At 51.6% G+C, this 18,033-nt stretch overlaps 1 protein-coding gene across 10 annotated transcripts in view; it reads right to left on the bottom strand.

Annotated features, from left to right (window-relative positions):
- The window catches only part of COL13A1 (collagen type XIII alpha 1 chain), a 153,781-nt gene that overhangs the window by 80,363 nt on the left and 55,385 nt on the right, over window positions 1-18,033 (bottom strand). For all 10 annotated transcript variants that reach the window (XM_018042567.1, XM_018042560.1, XM_018042564.1 and 7 more), the window contains exons 4-5: window positions 2,585-2,611; window positions 1-36 (exon numbers count right to left, since the gene is read on the bottom strand). In XM_018042567.1, coding sequence (XP_017898056.1) covers window positions 1-36; window positions 2,585-2,611 — 63 coding nt within the window. The remainder of the gene's footprint in view (window positions 37-2,584; window positions 2,612-18,033) is intronic.

The raw sequence follows: 18,033 nt of genomic DNA on the forward strand, positions 1-18,033 counted from the left end.
CACACGTCCAGGCATCCCAATGGCACCTTTGTCCCCCTGATGAAGGAGGCAGAAACAATTAGAAGTGGCTGGAGCCGGGCCAGCAGGTGAGGGGCCCCATGGCTAGCTACACACCCAAGATCTGGCTTGCCTGGGCGGTTGGAATGATTTCCAGGCATCGTGGGTGAACTTGCCCCTTGAGCCCCACAGACTGGTCGCATCCTTGTCACGCTCAGCTTCAAGGTAGGGAGAGTGAATGGCAGCTCCCATCTGACAGAAGGGTGCATCCCTACCCTTGCTCTGTTTCTGCCAGAGCTGGGGAACAGCACCCATGGTCCCCAGCTCCTCCCCAAGCCCTGTGTCTGCAAAGACTACTAATAGAGTCCTGCCCCTCATCGCCACCAACCCGGCACCATCACTGCGCCATGTGGCTTCAGCCACATCACGAGTTTCAGCTGCTCAGACGGAACTGCTTTGTTTTGCAGCCAGGGGTTATATCTCCTCATTCTGGAAATCTGCTTATTAAGTTTTATTCCTCCCTCATTTGGTAGAGAATATTTTTTTGCAATCATATATGTGCAGACTCATAAAATCTGGGGTAGGGCTTGGGGTTTGCTGGGAGCCTGGAAGGATGGAAAGCCACAGGAGCTGAAAATCAGACAGTGTTTGTCCCGGTAGGAAAGAGCTGGGTTTGTGGGTTCATCTGAAGGGTGGGCATTTCTGGAGTGATTCTGTGTCTGCTGACGCCACTTAGGCAAATTCTGTGAGGGATAATTAACATCCTAAGATGTTCATGGGCCCACTAGGGAGTAGCAACCAGCTCTGAATTGGGCTCCTGTTACACGCACACTGTCAAGACTGAAGGTGTCTTCAGTAAAGCGTTCAGACTTTGGGAAAGAGTGGCAGGGTTGCAGCAAGGGTTATGAGCATGGATCATAACCATGATCCATGAGCTCCCTGAAGCTCCCTGAACATCCAGGTCTCTCTCTTGGGGCTGCTGAAAGGATGCCAAGAGACTATGGCCCTGGGCATCTAACTCTGGGTGCCTGCCACCTGGTGAGTGCCGTGTAGACTTTGTCTACAGGTACCGAGCCCAGCAAGTTTCCGGAGAAGCGATTGTTATAAACATGTGTGTGCTTCACACTTTTGCACTTCACAACAAGCATCAGCAGATCTTTTTGTTGGTCACTCCCAGGTCCCTTCATGGGGAAGCCTGAGTAGGGCTGTGACCCTTCCAACTGAGGATGCCAGGCCCACTGGTCGTCACTTACGACATCCCAATGGCCCACTTACTCTTGTGTTTTTGAATGATCTTGCAGGATGTGTGTTTTGGTTTCATTTCTTTTCTTTTTTTTTTAAACTAATGGTCTTTGCAGTCCTGGCCATAAAATGCTTGGTTTAGGGACGGGCATGAAGTGGCCGGAGACTGGAAATTCTTGTGTGGCGGCCCCTGCTCTGCGAATTGCCCCCAAATGCTTTTTAAAGGTGGACGTTGTCAGAGAAAAAACAAAGTCTGCCCACGTTCCCCCAGTCATCTGACTTTTCCCTCTCCTTGGATTTCATGGGACAGATTGCCCTGTCCTTCTTTGCTCCAGGGTTCATACTTGCTTGGACAGTTTTCATTTTCAAAGCTAAACATTCTCCCACATGTATTTCATTAAGAGAGTCCTTGCTAGATTTGAATTCTAGAAGTTACTGGTTTAGTCAAGAGGTTATAGTACAACTCACATTGAAAAGAGGAGTAACTGGGATAGAAAGATGCACAGGAGGCTCTGGAATCCAATTGATGTGGCCTTTGGGGCAGGGAGAGAGGGCAGCCTGGTGCCAGCCCTGGCTCCCCCTAAATGCCCACCTTGGCCCTCTGGCTGGCTAGAGCATCTCGCCTGAGCCAACAGCCATCCGAGGGCCCATGGTATCCAGTACTCCATGCTTCGGTGCCCCAGGCTACATCCCACAGGGCAATGTCTTTGAAGACTTTAAAGATGGGTCTCAGATGCCCAGTATGGATCACAGAAAACAGTAGTATGGGATGCTGTGTGATAACATGGGGCCTTCAACAGGTCTACAACTGAGGCTTGGACAATCGGACCAGCTATTTCCCCTCTCTATTTCCTCATCTATAAAATGGGCATAATAGTACCCATTTTATTGAGTTGATGAACATATCAAATGTATAGAGAGCATTTAGCTTGGTGCCTGGCATGTATTAAGGTCTCAGTGAGAGATGGCTATGAGTACTATTTCTACTTTTGTCCCAAAGCCCCCATGGTTACTGGACCCAGCTTCTCTAGCACTCAAAAATGGTAACTCGGGGGGGGAAAATAAAGTGTTTGAGTCTACTCTTACCAGGGGCATAGCAGGGACAGTGGCCTTTAATGAAGCTGGTATGCAGGATAACCAGTAAGCCAGGGGGCTGCCTTCCCACCCAGCCCGCCAGGAAAGGTACCCAGGTGCTTCGCCCTCAGCCGTAGGTTAGAGATGCTGAAGAGAGGCCTCCCATCCAGACACAGCTGGTGGAAAGTGGCCACCCACCCTCTCCGGTCCTTGGACTGAGGAAGAGCATGTGAGAGAAAGGCAAAGGGGAAAAGAAACGAAAGGTACTTACCGGGAGGCCGGGTCTTCCAGCAGGACCCTGAAATTAAGGAGGAAGAGTGAAGTTTCGGAAGGTCAGGGTACTGCAATATCTGATAGTTCCAACTAGCTGTGTGCCCTTGGAGTCCCTTGTGCTCTACGAGCCTCTGTTATTTTGTAAACAAAATGAAGACAGGGCCTTAATCGCTAAGCTTCCTTTCAGTTGTAGCATGCATTCAGTATTCAGTTATTCATTGATTCGTTCAGGAAAGCCGCTGGCAGAGGCCTTCTCTGTGCCAGGCCCAGAGCCTGTGCAGGGGACAGAAGACAAGAATGCCGCTTCCTAACTATCCCTCAAGGACCATCAGAGCTCTGGGCCTCACCAGCATGCCCCCTCTCTCTGAGCCTCTGTGCCTCAGGGTTCCCACGCATGTGTTCTGGCCCTGGCCTGGGAAAGGGCCTGAGGGCCTGGGGCTTGGCGCTCCCTGTCCTGCCATACTGGAGAAGCCAGACACCATCTCTGATGGAGCCAGTCTGCCTGGGACACTTCTGGGGGGCCTGCCCCATCTGTGCCAATGGACCATGACCAGGGAGCAGAAGGTGGGAGCCTCCCCGGGGGGACCTCTTCCCCTCCACCAGGATGGTGAGGGGAGCAGTGGGACTTCCTTCCTTTGATGCCTCTAACTGGCTTCAGGCCACTCTCTCTACAGTGAGTTGGTGCTGAGGGTGAGCAGGAGGCGGGACCCCACCCCATGTGGCTCTGGGAACCTGTCTGCACTGACCACAGCCATATCTGTCTCAAACCCTTAATGTGAATGACTCTAGGACTCTTGCCTAGCACAATTCCGGGTGTAGACTAAAGATACCCTATGATGGATCTAAATTCCCATTGAAGAGAGGAAAACATTCAACAAAGCATTGATCATAATAGTTATTCTCAGAGTAATATGCACAGGAGGGGGCGCAGGAACAAAGGAGCTTCTGAGAAACTCATATGTTTTTCCTTCTGGCCTCCAACTTCCAGATAGATCTGATACAAGAGGGTGGTGGGGTGCCGTGCAGAGGGTGGGGAGGACCACCTTGAGAGAGCTTCTGGAGCCAAGCCCCCACCCTGGCATGGCTGAGGCCTGGGGTCAGGAGAGACAGGGTCGTGGTAAGGGAGAAGCAAGCTTCAGTTAAGAGCAGGGCTCTGGTGTCGGCCGGCCTGGCTGTCACTTACTAGTCAGTGACTTCAGGCAAGCCGCTTGGCCTCCCTGCACCTCAGTTTCCTCATCCTGTAAATGGGAGAACAATCTCTACCTCTTGGGATCGAATGAGCTGATGTATGTAGAGCATGTGGCACAGGGCTGGCAGGGAGCCAGCGCTGAGGACTGCAGTCATCAGAAGAGAAGAGGACTGGCTGGGAGGTAAGTGCAGCTAGGCCCGTGCTCTCCTTTCAGAGGCACAGCCATCAGGCATGTTTTTCTCCTTCCAGACATCCCACTCTTCCCAGAAACCCACGGCAACACCAGGAGTAGGTCTCAGGGTGCCCATCTGGAGACAAGTCCCTCTGCCCCAGGGCTGCTGAGCAAATGCAGGCAGTACCAGGGATAAGGCCCCCTTCCTACGGCCTTGTTTCTGAGGATGTCCGGGAGGCGGGGTGGGGAGCAGTGACGCCCCCCGGAGAACCAAGCTCAGGGGATGCTGGTTAGCGGCTCCGTAGGTAGAGGGTCAGTGTCCACTCCTGCTCTCTGCTGAGTTTTACCCCCGGGGCACCAAAAGGTAAACTCCCAGGGCAGGCAGGGCACTTTCTCCTTTGCTTGTGGCCTTAAGGAGTGCCAAGCTTTTAGCAGGTCTTTAATTCATGCTTGTGAACAAATGAACCTAGGAACACAGCCGCCTTTTTTCTCAGCCCCACAAAGACAGCCTGGGGCCCCCCTGGTGTCCTCCTTGATCCAGAGCTGTAGCGCTGAGCTAGTCCCTCTTCCTGCTGCTTCTAAATGCCATCAGGGAGTGTGCCCACAAGGGGCGGCCACCTCCCTCAGTCCCAAGAGGCAGGCGCATCTGCAGAGGGTTCCCAACCCAGTGCTCCCCTGACCCTCCGTGCTCCCTGCCTCTTGCAGCAGCTCTGCTCTCCTGATCGCTCTGTCCACCAGGAAGCTCAAGGCTGAACCTGTGGCTGCACAGGATGCTGTGGGGTCATCAGCTTGGATGCCCCTTGCTTTCTTGCCTCTGCCCTCCACACACCTACCCACTGTTTCCGTATTTAGTTTATGAATCCCTCCCAAATGTTTCTTGGAATAACGTGGGATGGAAGTAAACAAAGTAGTGAATTAATGAATAAAACTGCAAAGAATAATAATTTCCTCCTAAAAATCTTTGGGGATCATCTAGGGAAGCCTTCTGTTTCTAGAGTTTAAATGAGTTAATATATTTTACATGGAAAGACATATACATAATTATACACACATATAGGTATGTATAATATGTATACATATACACACATAACCATACATAAAAGAAAGAAAGATGGCACTAAGTCGTGTCCGACTCTTGTGACCCTATGGATTGTAGCCTGCCAGGCTCCTCTGTCCATGTGATTCTCCAGGCAAGAATATTGGAGTGGGTTGCCATTTGCTTCTCCAGGCCATACATATAATTATGTATATATTCCTTACATCTGGATGAGGCAGGTACTATTACTATTCTCATCCTATAGATGAGGAAACTGAGGCACAGAGAGGTAAAGTAATTTGCCCGAGGTCACACAGCTAGAAGTGGCAGAAGCAGGATTCAGACCCAGGCGGCTTGGCTCCAGAGTCCATGCCTGTAATCACTTTATTACACTGCTTCCATAAAAACACAACAGTGTCTAACACATACTAAGTGTTAGCTAGTATTCCAGCAAGCATCACTTTCAACCAAGGCTAGCAGCTGAACATCCTGTGTTTCCTCAAGTAAGAGACACATATACTTCCCTTGGTCATCTGTTTCAGTCTCACAGTTGGCATTATTAAGACACTCTCTCTTAAATCTAGAACCGGAATGGCCAACAACTGTCAGCTAGTGTGGACTCCAGTAGATCGGCAGTGACTGAGGAAGTTCAGTTCAGTTCAGTCGCTCAGTCATGTCCGACTCTTTGTGACCCCATGAATCACAGCACACCAGGCCTCCCTATCCATCACCACCTCCCGGAGTTCACTCAGACTCACGTCCATTGAGTCAGTGATGCCATCCAGCCATCTCATCCTCTGTCGTCCCCTTCTCCTCCTGCCCCCAATCCCTTCCAGCAGCAGAGTCTTTTCCAATGAGTAAACTCTTTGCATGAGGTGGCCAAAATACTGGCGTTTCAGCTTTAGCATCATTCCTTCCAAAGAACACCCAGGGCTGATCTCCTTCAGAATGGACTGCTTGGATCTCCTTGCAGTCTAAGGGACTCTCAAGAGTCTTCTCCAAAACCACAGTTCAAAAGCATCAATTCTTCAGCACTCAGCTTTCTTCACAGTCCAACTCTCACATCCATACATGACCACAGGAAAAACCATAGCCTTGACTAGATAGACCTTAGTCGGCAAAGTAATGTCTCTGCTTTTGAATATGCTATCTAGGTTGGTCATAACTTTTCTTCCAAGGAGTAACCGTCTTTTAATTTCATGGCTGCAGTCACCATCTGCAGTGATTTTGGAGCCCCAAAAAATAAAGTCTGACACTGTTTCCACTGTTTCCACATCTATTTCCCATGAAGTGATGGGGCCAGATGCCATGATCTTCATTTTCTGAATGTTGAGCTTTAAGCCAACTTTTTCACTCTCCACTTTCACTTTCATCAAGAGGCTTTTGAGTTCCTCTTCATTTTCTGCCATAAGGGTGGTGTCATCTGCATATCTGAGGTGATTGATATTTCTCCCGGCAATCTTGATTCCAGCTTGTGTTTCTTCCAGTCCAGCGTTTCTCATGATGTACTCTGCATATAAGTTAAATAAGCAGGGTGAAAATATACAGCCTTGATGTACTCTTTTTCATATTTGAAACCAGTCTGTTGTTCCATGTCCAGTTCTAACTGTTGCTTCCTGACCTGCATACAGATTTCTCAAGAGGCAGGTCAGGTGGTCTGGTATTCCCATCTCTCTCAGAATTTTCCACAGTTTATTGTGATCCACACAGTCAAAGGCTTTGGCATAGTCAATAAAGCAGAAATAGATGTTTTTCTCGAACTCTCTTGCTTTTTCCATGATCCAGCAGATGTTAGCAATTTGATCTCTGGTTCCGCTACCTTTTCTAAAACCAGCTTGAACATCAGGAAGTTCACGGTTCGCGTATTGCTAAAGCCTGACTTGGAGATTTTTGAGCATTACTTTACTAGCATGTGAGATGAGTGCAACTGTGTGGTAGTTTGAGCATTCTTTGGCATTGCCTTTCTTTGGGATTGGAACGAAAACTGACCTTTTCCAGTCCTGTGGCCACTGCTGAGTTTTCCAAATTTGCTGGCATATTGAGTGCAGCACTTTCACAGCATCATTTTTCAGGATTTGAAATAGCTCAACTCGAATTCCATCACCTCCACTAGCTTTGTTCGTAGTGATGCTTCCTAAGGCCCACTTGACTTCACATTCCAGGATGTCTGGCTCTAGATGAGTGACCACACCGTAGGGATTATCCAGGTTGTGAACATCTTTTTTGTACAGTTCTTCTGTGTATTCTTGCCACCTCTTCTTAATATCTTCTGCTTCTGTTAGGTCCATACCATTTCTGTCCTTTATCGAGCCCATCTTTGCATGAAATGTTCCCTGGGTATCTCTAATTTTCTTGAAGAGATCTCTAGTCTTTCCCATTCTGTTCTTTTCCTCTATTTCTTCGCATTGATTGCTGAAGAAGGCTTTTTTATCTCTTCTTGCTATTCTTTGGAACTCTGCATTCAGATGCTTATATCTTTCCTTTTCTCCTTTGCTTTTCACTTCTCTTCTTTTCACAGCTATTTGTAAGGCCTCCCCAGACAGCCATTTTGCTTTTTTGCATTTCTGGGGGCTGGGTGGGCAGGCATTGTGAGGAGAGGATCATCTCTACTCATGCATGGATACGAGCTAAATCGCTTCAGTTGTGTCCGCTCTGCAATCCCATGGACTGTAGCCCACTAGGCTCTGTGCATGGAATCCTCCAGGCAAGAATACTGGAATGGGTTGCCATGCCCTCCTCTAGGGGATCTTCCTGACCCAGGGATTGAACCTATGTTTCTATATCTCTTGCACTGGCAGGCAGGTTCTTTACCACTAGTGCCACCTCGAAGCCCACCCAACCACCTCCCAATTTGCTCCCACCCTGCAGAGCCCCCAGCAGTGACAGCACCTCCCTGGCTGGGGACTGTTGTGGGATAAGGCCTGCAGAAGCTCTCAGGACACTGCATTCCTGGGGAGCACAGCCCCCAAGTCAGGCAGGGACCCAGCACTAACTCGGGTTAGCTGGGAAGTCTGGCTGTGGGGACCAGGTATATGGGGGAGGTCCCTGGAGTGGGGGAGGTGAGGACTCTTTCTGGCTTTGTCAGAAAAGAAAGGGAAAAGCAGCCCATTTCCAGCAGGTGGTCTGTCGAAGTTTCCTACGCAGAGTTTATTTTGGAAGATTGATGACAGGAATTGAGGTCTGACATCCAGAACATGCATGATAAATCAGCCCTCCTCCTCTCAGGGAATGACAAGATTTTCCTCTCTCTCTAAGTGAGCAACGAGCAAGCTGGGCGGTATCGTCAGCCTGGGTTCAATGTGCCTTTCAGAACACGGATGGAACGGAACATCATGGTCTCATTACAAACAGGGTGGCTGCTCTCCACGGTTCAGATCAAGACAACAGCTATGGAAATGACTTCTCCGAGGAAGGGCTGGTGATAGGCTTTCAGGATCCTTGAGAAAGATCTGATGTGGAGGGCTTGGCCCTTTCAACTCCTATCCCCAGCTCCCCGGGGCGTGGCCTCTGGGCCTTTTGTTGGGATATCAAATGCTGTCCTCAGAAGACACGCTCCTGTTCTCTGGATCCATTACTTCGGGGAGACAGTCTCCTTGGGCTCTTCTCAGGTTCTCTGGAAATGGCTCGGCTCCCCCTCCCTGCCCTGGACTCTAGGCCAATGCCGGGGGAAGGAGACCGACCGGCTGCCTCAACATTGTGTTGTTTCCCAGTCTAACCCGCTGACATCACTCTCTTACATAAAAACACCACCACCAACAGCCACCACCTGCCTGAAGTGACTTGGCCAGATGGAGCTGCCCACACAGTGGGGCGAAGACCATGTCCTAGGAGCGGTCCACACTTAGAGCCACTCACCGACCTGTTTACTGAAAGGGCAGGAGATCTTTCAAGGACCCAGACCTGAGTAGAGATGACCTCTTTCTTCTCATACCTGGTGCTCCTTTGACTCCACTTGCCTCTTTGTAGGACAAAGGAGCAGGCTAACAATGGGGCAAGCCAGGCTTTCAGATTATATTCAGGGACAGGCTCCCCCGGGCACAACCTCTGTTTGGCCCTGGGGGGTGCAGAGGCGGATGGGAAGCAAAGTGATGCCCATGTCAACCCTCTGCGGCGGGGGGGACCCTGCAGACTTCAGTGCAGAGTATAAGGGGCTCAGACCCCCCACCCCGGGCCCGGTTACCGGCAGAGAGCAAGGCCTTTTGGACATTGGAGACCAGACTTCACAGGAGTACTTACAGGAGGCCCTGAAAGAGAGAAAACGCCAGCGTCAGTGTCACTGCCACAAGGGCTGCCTTAGAGGGAGCGTCCAAGAATTTTTCAGCTGTGGGGTTTCCAGCTGGTCTCCGAAGTTTGCATTTTCCTGGCCCACTTTCACCCATCTAATCTCTTCCCCCTTTATTTCACCTCTGTATTTTTTATCACTGGATGAGAAATCCAGAGGTCTGGGCCCCAGGTGCAGCTGGGCTGTGGCCCTAACTTCCAGTCCATACCTCAGCTGCCCACCCTAGAAAACAGGCTCTGAGGGATCCACCCCAGTTTGGGCTCTTGGTGGCATTGCTAAATGTGGGGTGCTGGGCACCAAGGCACTTCGACAAGGGTCAGAGTGTTACAGAAGCTGGAGATTGCGCCCATCAGCACGCCTGCTGTCTCTCCATGCTCCCACGAAACACGACGGAAAACAGGCAGGAGCAACAGGAGCCGAAGGAGGTTTTCCCCTGAGTTCCCCCCGATGGCGATTAGGCCTGTCCTGGTTTCTGGGAAGCTCTGAGTCAGGCTTTCTGCCCTCCCGGGTCCACTGCCCACTCCCTCTTTCTCACTGCGCACCTCTGTGCCCTTGCCCCACCCTCCCTTCAGCCTCCCTCCTTACTTTCCTCCTCCTTGTGGCCACCTCCCCCCTCCTCCCTCCCACAGGCCTCAGCAAGAGCCCTATCTCATTACCAAGAGCCGAGAATTACAAATTCAAATGTTCCGCAAAAGGGGCAGGAGGATGGATAGGGAGGTAAGGGAGAGAAAAAAGCAGCAGCTGAGAGATAGCAAACTGAAAGGCATCTCTGCAAACATGATTCACCAAAGCCCAGGGCCCGTGGGATTCCTGGCTGGGCCTGGTGCCTCTGCCCAGCCCCTGGTGACCTGGCCACGTTAACACAGCTGCGACTCCTGTCGCTTCTTTTATGCTTGGCCAATAAAGACTCCTTATATTTCCCCTGGCTCCTCGTGTTCCCAAAGCCCGCTTCCTTCTCTCTGCCTTCATCTGCCTGCTTCTCCATCCTCAGAGGAAGCAGCCTCTTTCATGCTGGCCTCTGTCAAGCCATCACATTAAGGGGAACAGAGAGAGGCAGTTCCCGGGTGAGGAGGCCCCAGGCAGGCCGGCAGCGAGGCTTTAGAACAGCAAGAAGGAGGGAGGCCAAGGGAGGAGGGGACATCTGGGACCTATTAGATGGAGGGGCAGGGGAACGTCACCCAGAATCTGAAAATATCCCGAGTGCACTAGCAAGAGGGGCCCAGCCCAGCTGGGAAGCCCGTGCCTCCTGGCCCGGCTAAGTGTCCTCGTGAGAAACAGACTGGTGACAAAGTTCAGCCCACGGCAATGTGGATGGTTTTAGCCACATGGAGAGCAGATGCCCTGCACCCACCGGGCTCCCAGTGCACAGGCTTTGGGGGCGGCGTCCGTGGTGACGCAGCAGAGCCCAGGCGATGGCCCTGTCTGCTGCTAACGGCCTTAGCCAGGCAACTGTCACCAGACGCAGCCATTAAGCCAACCTGAGACTTGGCACTTAGGTCCCACCCAGAGGAGAGGTTTGCTGGGTCCTCCCAAGGAATATAAATTCTACTGCTGATATCAAGGATTTTTATATCACCACCACCACCGCCGCATCTACTGCTATGGTCCTTACGACATGCTGGGCGCAATTCTAAGTGTTTTCCACTACAGATAGATTCTGTTATACCTACCTTGTAGATAAGAAAACTGAGGCACAGCACAAACCCCCCAAGGTCAAGCTGCTAGTTACTGGTGGAGCTCCTGTCTCCTCGTCCACGCCTCTAACTCAAAAAGCAACCCATATATACCTATGGCCCATTCGTGTTGATGTATGGCAGAAAACAACACAGTATTGTAAAGCAATTATCCTTCAATTAAAAATAAAGTCAAAAGGAAAAACAATCCACTTCATCCCCAAATCGCCCACAGACCTCTTCAGTCCTCTCCCACGCATGCCCACTGTGTTCAGCTTCTGACTCCTCTCTCTGGACCCCACCCTCTCATCTCTCTTTTATAGGTCGCTTTTCTGATGCAAGGGAATGTGGTTCTGTCAAACTCTACCAGGCTAGCGTTCCCCCACTTGCCACTCACACAGACTTCAGGATGGAAAAAGCCTGTGTTTTTCAGTTGATTCTGTGCCTTAGGAAGGGGAAGAGGGATAGAGGACTCACCAAAAAAGACCCTATCATTAACAGTTTTTCCCTTGTTAAGGATAATCCTCGAGGGTCCCCCTGGAAAATCTGTAGGCCCCTTGGAAAATCTAACTGCAGTCCTACCCCTGCTAGCTTCCATCAGAGCTCTGGATTTCAGAGAGCACGCTTCAACTAGCACCATGCTCAATGCCCGGCAGCTCCCAGCTCCCGGCAGCAGCTTGGGAGCTGATGGCTTTGTGCAATCAGCCATGCCTCGATGCCACTGGTGGCTCTCCCATGTGGGTCACTTGGCCATGCTCAATCATGTGGCCATTAGTTGACGGGTCACCCTGGCCAAGCACCATAAGAGTCACCCCAAGGCACGGCCAAGTCCCCATTGTACAAATGAAGAAGCAGAACCTAGGGAGGGGAGAGGCCATGCAGGGTCACCACGTAGGTGGGTGTCAGGGATGGGTCCAGAACCCAGGTCTCCTGACTTCCCACCCGGGAGTCTTCCTAGCAGGCCACACTGCCTCTCATGGCCTGTGTAGTCGATTTTCTCACCCACCACCTCAGTGAGGCCACACTTGCCCTTCCTAGGGATTGGCTGATCTCCTCCAACCAAGACAGTCATGTTCCTCCTGAAAGGACACGTAGGGATGGACTCCAGTAAAGAATCCTGGGTCGTGTTCTATGTCACACCTTTATTTCACCCACTTTTAGCATGCTCGTTTATTCACTCAGTGAACATTTAAGAAAAGCCGGCAGTGTATCCTGAGCTATGCTTGGCTGTGGCTCTATAAGGATGAGTAAGGCACAGTCCTTGCCTGTGAGGAAGGAAAACTTCATTTTTTAATTACCTAATATCTACCAGGCCTGGTGTGTTAGTGATACAGAGATGAATAACTCATTTCCTCCTGTTGAGAAATCAAGAGTTTCCTATGTCAGAGAGCTGGAGAGATTCCAGAGAAGAGAACTAAAATGAGCAAAAGGATTTCAGGGAGATGGGCGGCAGGAGGATTCACTCATCCACTCAGTCGACGTTTACTGAGCTGATGTGGCAGACATATTGCTAAACACAGCCCTTATAACAGCATGTTCAGTCCTTACAACAACCACATGAGGTTGGCATTATCCTCATTTCACAGATGAAGAACCTGAGGCTTCAAGGTTAAGCAACCTGCCTAAGGTGGTCTCCCTGTCTTGAATGGCAGCATCTGTTATTTTTTAGGTTCAATTTCCATGTAGCAGAGCCTGGATTTGAACCTGGTCTCTCTTTCCTGGAAGCCTGTGCTTTCCAGACTGGAGGTCATGAAGGTCATCAGGGCTGGAAGGGGCAGCCTTCTAATTTGGGCAGTAAGGCCCCTCCCCCTCCCTTCCTCACTAGCTCTCCCCTCTTACTAACCCTCCTCCCCAACGCCCCCCGCCCCCCGCCGCCCCGACCCCCAAAACATAGAGGGCTCTGCCCATCCAGACCTTGGATCCAATCCTGATCCTGAATAGACAAGCAAAGGGCCACAGAGTGTGCCCGAGTTCAACGTCATGAGCTGTGATCTGACCCTGTTTGACTGCTGGGCTCCTAGCAGCTGGGGTCCTAGCCCCAACCCATGCCGCCTGGTGCTTGCTGCCAGACTGCCTGCAGCTGACCACCTGCCACTTGTCTCCGCCACGTGCCGACCCACCCATCCTGCCAGGACAGGCTCTGCACCCCAGGCTCTCCTAGGACCTGGGTGACTAATTACAGTGCCTGCCTTGCTCTGTCTGCCAAAACAGGGATTCTTAATCGGGGTGGATCTTGTCCCTTAGGAAACAGATGGCAATATCTGAAGACATTTTTGACTGTTACTACTGGGAGGCTGCTTCTGGTTTCTAGTGGATAGAGGCCGGGGTACCATTAAACACCCTACAATGTACGGGGAAGTTTCCTATAATAAACCATTATCTGACTCCGAATCTCAAGTGCCAAGAGTGAGGAATCCAGCATGGTCTAACAGAAGAAGTCCTATCTCCAGGTTTCCCACATGCCTGTAGTCCTGCCTGTGCTCCTAGGTTGAGGCCCTGGTCCTCGCTCTACCTATGGTTTGCCAACTTTGAGGATCTTCTATATGTTAGCCCATTCTCCCTCCACTCAAGACTTTGCTAGGACAAAGGACAATTCATTTATTGAGCAATTATTCTGTGCCTGACACTATGCAAACAATTTTACATACCTCCCAATGAATGAGCAAAGTAGCTGCTATTATTATTATTCCCATTCCACAGAGAGAAAAGCGGAGGCCCTGAGGGTATGTATTTACGGTCACAGAGTCATGCATTCCTGAGCTGTCCTCAACATGCAGGCCTGCAGAACACTGCTGTGGCATGAACACAGCCTGGCACAGCCTCTTAGGACCATGAGGCTCCCAAGCTTGAAGAAGACACACACGGAGCGGAAATGACGGAGCAACCTCAGCATGAAGGAGCGTTGAAAGACAGAAACACGAGTAGCTCAAAACTACCAAGAGGACTTGGTCAGTGACAGGTGTGTGGCCTATGAAGGGAAACTGAAATGAGCAGCCTCCGCCCTTGGAGGCTGACATCAGAGAAAACAGGAAGCCCTTCTCCTGTGCAACCTCACAGTGGGGATACTGGCTTTACAGGGCTGGTCACTGCAAATTTCTGAGCAAAGCATCTGGATTTGGTGCCCTGGAAGCATGTCTGATGAATCATGCTTAGTGAACTGATGCTAAGAACACTGTATCTTGGCTCATTGAGCTTCACCGCAACCCAGCTCTCATTTTACAGATCTGGAAACTGAGGCTTAGAAAGGACGTGAGTTACCTATGGTTCACGGCTGGTAAGGGGTCCTGAGTTCCAGTCTAGCGCCCCTCCTGGAGCAGCCCACCACTGGCAGAGCTTTGAGAGGTGGCAGGCTTTACAGTTTTTAGAAAATATATATAAGTGCTCAGACGGTGTCTTGTGAGGGCCGGTCATGCTCATCTCTTCCCAATTCTGCATTCAGTGACTTCACATTGGCAGCTAGAAATCAACCACAGTAGGAGTATTCACACCACAGAAATTGGCAAAAGCTACAAAGCAGCCTCACCCTGACCCAAGAGCCAACTGTTAACCATATTCCAGCACACTGTGGCTCTGATCTGTCCCATGATGATGTCAGCCACAAGGCATCTCCAGACCTTTCCAGCTCAGGCTGATGATGAGCAACAGGTCCTGAGAGGAGTGAGCTAAAATCACACATACCACACTCTGTATTCCTGCACTCGTGGCAGACATTGCTAATCAATCACAGCTAGTCTTCCCCCAGCGAGCCTTGACAAGGCTTCATAATTTTTTCCAGCATGGCTACTATCAATCAGCAGAAGCTGGCACGTGAGATGAAATCCATTAGTCATCTTGGAACTAGAGCCATCTGGCGGGTGAGACACAGGAAATCAAGTAGGGAAACATGGGGATTATTTTCTGACTAATCAGGGAGGGCTGGGCTAGCCTTGAGGGGCAGCAGAGTAGAGAGGCTGGGTACCCTGGACTCCCCAGCCATACCTCATGCCAGGGGTAGGAACTAACATCAATTGCAGCCCTTTCTCCATCCAATTATCAAGACTGGCAGAGGGACTGGGAGAGGTGAGCAGAAAAGGGATAGGAGCCAGTAAGATCCCCTCCAGTCTGGCTCATGTCCTGGTCCCAGGAGGTCCCCAGACGACCTACTGTTGCTACATCTGGAGCCACCGGAGGGCAGCTTGGGTGGCCATCTTCCTGCAGACAGCATGACGGGGTCTGGGGCCAGCTCTGATATCTTCCTGCAGACACCGTGACGGGGCCTGGGGCCAGCTCTGATATCTTCCTGCAGACACCGTGACGGGGCCTGGGGCCAGCTCTGATGGCTCCTGGACCCCTCTGCCCTTGGCAACAGCCTCCTTCACCATGGAGGTTGTCCCCCTTCCTTGACCTTGCTCCCCAATCTTCTTTGGGAAGGGCCTGGGGACAGGCGGAGGTGGTGGGATGGGGGAGGCTCAGGCGCCCTGCCCTCTACTTCTGGATGTGTGTGGGAGGGGTAGCAGAGTCTCTCCTGTCTCCCTGGCATTCATTCTCCCTCCCTCCTTCCTACAGGACCCCGATTTCATTCTCGTCTCCATCCATTCTTCACACAGCCCTGTGTCTCCAGGGAAGCCAGTCCCTGGACTGGCTGGGAATGGGTGAGGGTAAGTGTCTGGGGTCAAGAACCCTCCAGAAGACAGCTCTGGTTGCCGGGTTGATCGGTCTGTACAGCCAAGGATGCTGAGGGGCGGAACCTCTTCTTCCGTTACTGCAGCTCCCACCACCCCAGACCCCGCAGATGCCCAGTGATGGGGAAGCAGCCCTGGGGCTCCAGGAAGTGGCCCCAAGGGCTGCGGGCTGGCAGGAGGCCACAGACAAGGAGAAGGAGGCTGGGTGTGGGGACCTGGCTTCAGGGGCTCTACCTAGGGGACACAGGGCAGCACCAGCCCCTGCAGAATGGACAACGGCTCTGACCAAAGATGTCCACAGGCCACATCTGCGTCCCCTCCCCAGCACCATGACAGCTGTAACGGTGGGAGGATGAGAGAGCAAGGGCTGGTGTCCTGAACTGACCAAGCGATGAGCCTAACGGGCTAAGCATTAAGCAGGACGTGGCTGAGTTTCTCTGGGTCATTTCTCTCACCCTCAGCAGAGGAAGGGGCTTGAGAGCAAACCTGAGAGCAGTATGAGGAGGAGGAAGACACCTGCATGTTTGTGTGCGTGAGGGGTGTCCCCTGCCTGCTCACAGGCTGAGCGTTTATCATTGTAAATACCTGCTCAGCACCGGCTGCCTGCGGGCTGCTGTGCTGGACACCATGAAAGTCAGACGCTGTCCCTGTTCCTGGGGGCTCCTCTAGCTCAGGAGGGGCCTCCCCACCCTAAGTGACACCTGGACATTCTGTCTCTCCGCTTGAGCATCTGACAGCTTCTTCCTGCAGACAGAAACCAGGGGCCCCCCAGTCAGACTGCGGCTCTCCCCCTGATTTCAGGTGCTGGACCCTGACTTTCATCCAGATTGGAACCAGATTTGTTTCGGGTCTTGGAGGGATGCTGTCCTCTCTCCCTTGAAGCCCCCACCTACCTGGTCCCTACTCCCCGGTGAGCTCCTGCCTGGGGTGCCATGTGCCTGGACTTGGCTGTCCATGGACACATAGCCCTCTGCCCTCTCAAGGCTCCTGTTTTGCCTTTCCTGATTTGACCCACGAAACAGCCCCGAAAGGTTGCAGCAGGTATCAGCGGCCGCATTTTATGGGCGGGGGTCTGGGGTTCAGGCAGGAGAAGTGTTGCCCGGGGAACTCGGGTCTCCCTCTCTGGCTCCAGCCCCTGTGCTGACTTAAGCCAATGACCAGTGATGGTCTGGGGAGGGGCAGTGGTCTTAACAAGACCCTTGACTGCCTCTCTCCTCCTATCCCCCTGCACTTGAGCCCTGAACTGGGGCTTTCTTTGTCCCTTTGCTTGCCATGTTGGTCCTGCAGGAGGACAAGCCTCCGATGTATCGCCCCTCTGACCCCAGACCTTCTTCCTGTCACAGGATCTGGCCACAATATCTGATGTTCCTATGACAGGCCCTGGTCTGGGCCGTTCAAACATCACAGCTCTGCTGGCTGGGCCCCACCAGGCAACTGCTGGAGGAGGGGAGGGTTGGGTCGGTGGGGGTTCGAGACCCTGGTCGGACCCACAATGGGACATTACCCACTCCCCTCCCTGGAGGCCCAGGAGAGGCCATAGGTTTCTTAGGTTTTGTCTTTACAACAAGGCCTATAGCTTCCAAGGATGAACTTTTTTATATTAAAGTCAGAGTTATTGACAACCCTTTATGGGGCTGGTATCCTGAGTTTTGTCTCACCATGGTTATAAATAGTAATATTTTAGTAAGGACTCAGCAACCTCCATCAAGAGCCAAGTATGTTTTACATCATCTCATCTACTCTTCACGACAGCCCTGCAAAGTGACACTACTATTATCCACACCCATCAAAGGAGGAAACTGAGGCAGAAAGGTCACATCAGTGGCTTATGGTCATAGAGCCGGAGCCAGGGCAGCTCTGCCATGGCCTTAGTGGCAGAGCTGTGCATCACATCACTGATTAGCCTCTACAACCCTGACAAGCAGGTTCAGCTCTCATTGCTCCATTTTACAGATGGGTCTCTTGAGGCACAGAGAAGTTAAGTAATTTATCTCAGGTCACACAGCTATTAAGAAGCTGGCATTTGGAATCGGTTATACCCTAAAGCTCTCCTTTTCGACCCCTATATTTATTGCTTCATTGAAAGCAAATAAAAGTTTGTAAGACTTTGGTGGTGGAGCGAGAAAGCTAGACAGCTGAGAATGCAAATCTGTGATAAGTCCTGTCTAGTCCCTTTGATGGAGAAGGAAATGGCGACCCACTCCAGTATTCTTGGCTGGGAAATCCCATGGACAGAGAAATCCGGCGGGCTACAGTGTCTAGGGGTCTCAAAAGAGCTGGACATGACTGAGAGACTAAACGACAGTCCCTCTGAGGATTGCATGGTGATTCAGACCACTCCCCTCTCTCTTAAAGCTGGGTCCTCAAGCACCCCCAGTCGAGGCTGATTGTTAACTTCACCGAGACACTGCCTGTCTGAGCAGGAACTACAGGC

Source organism: Capra hircus, chromosome 28, assembly GCF_001704415.2.
Source record: "Capra hircus breed San Clemente chromosome 28, ASM170441v1, whole genome shotgun sequence".
Taxonomy (NCBI): domain Eukaryota; kingdom Metazoa; phylum Chordata; class Mammalia; order Artiodactyla; family Bovidae; genus Capra; species Capra hircus.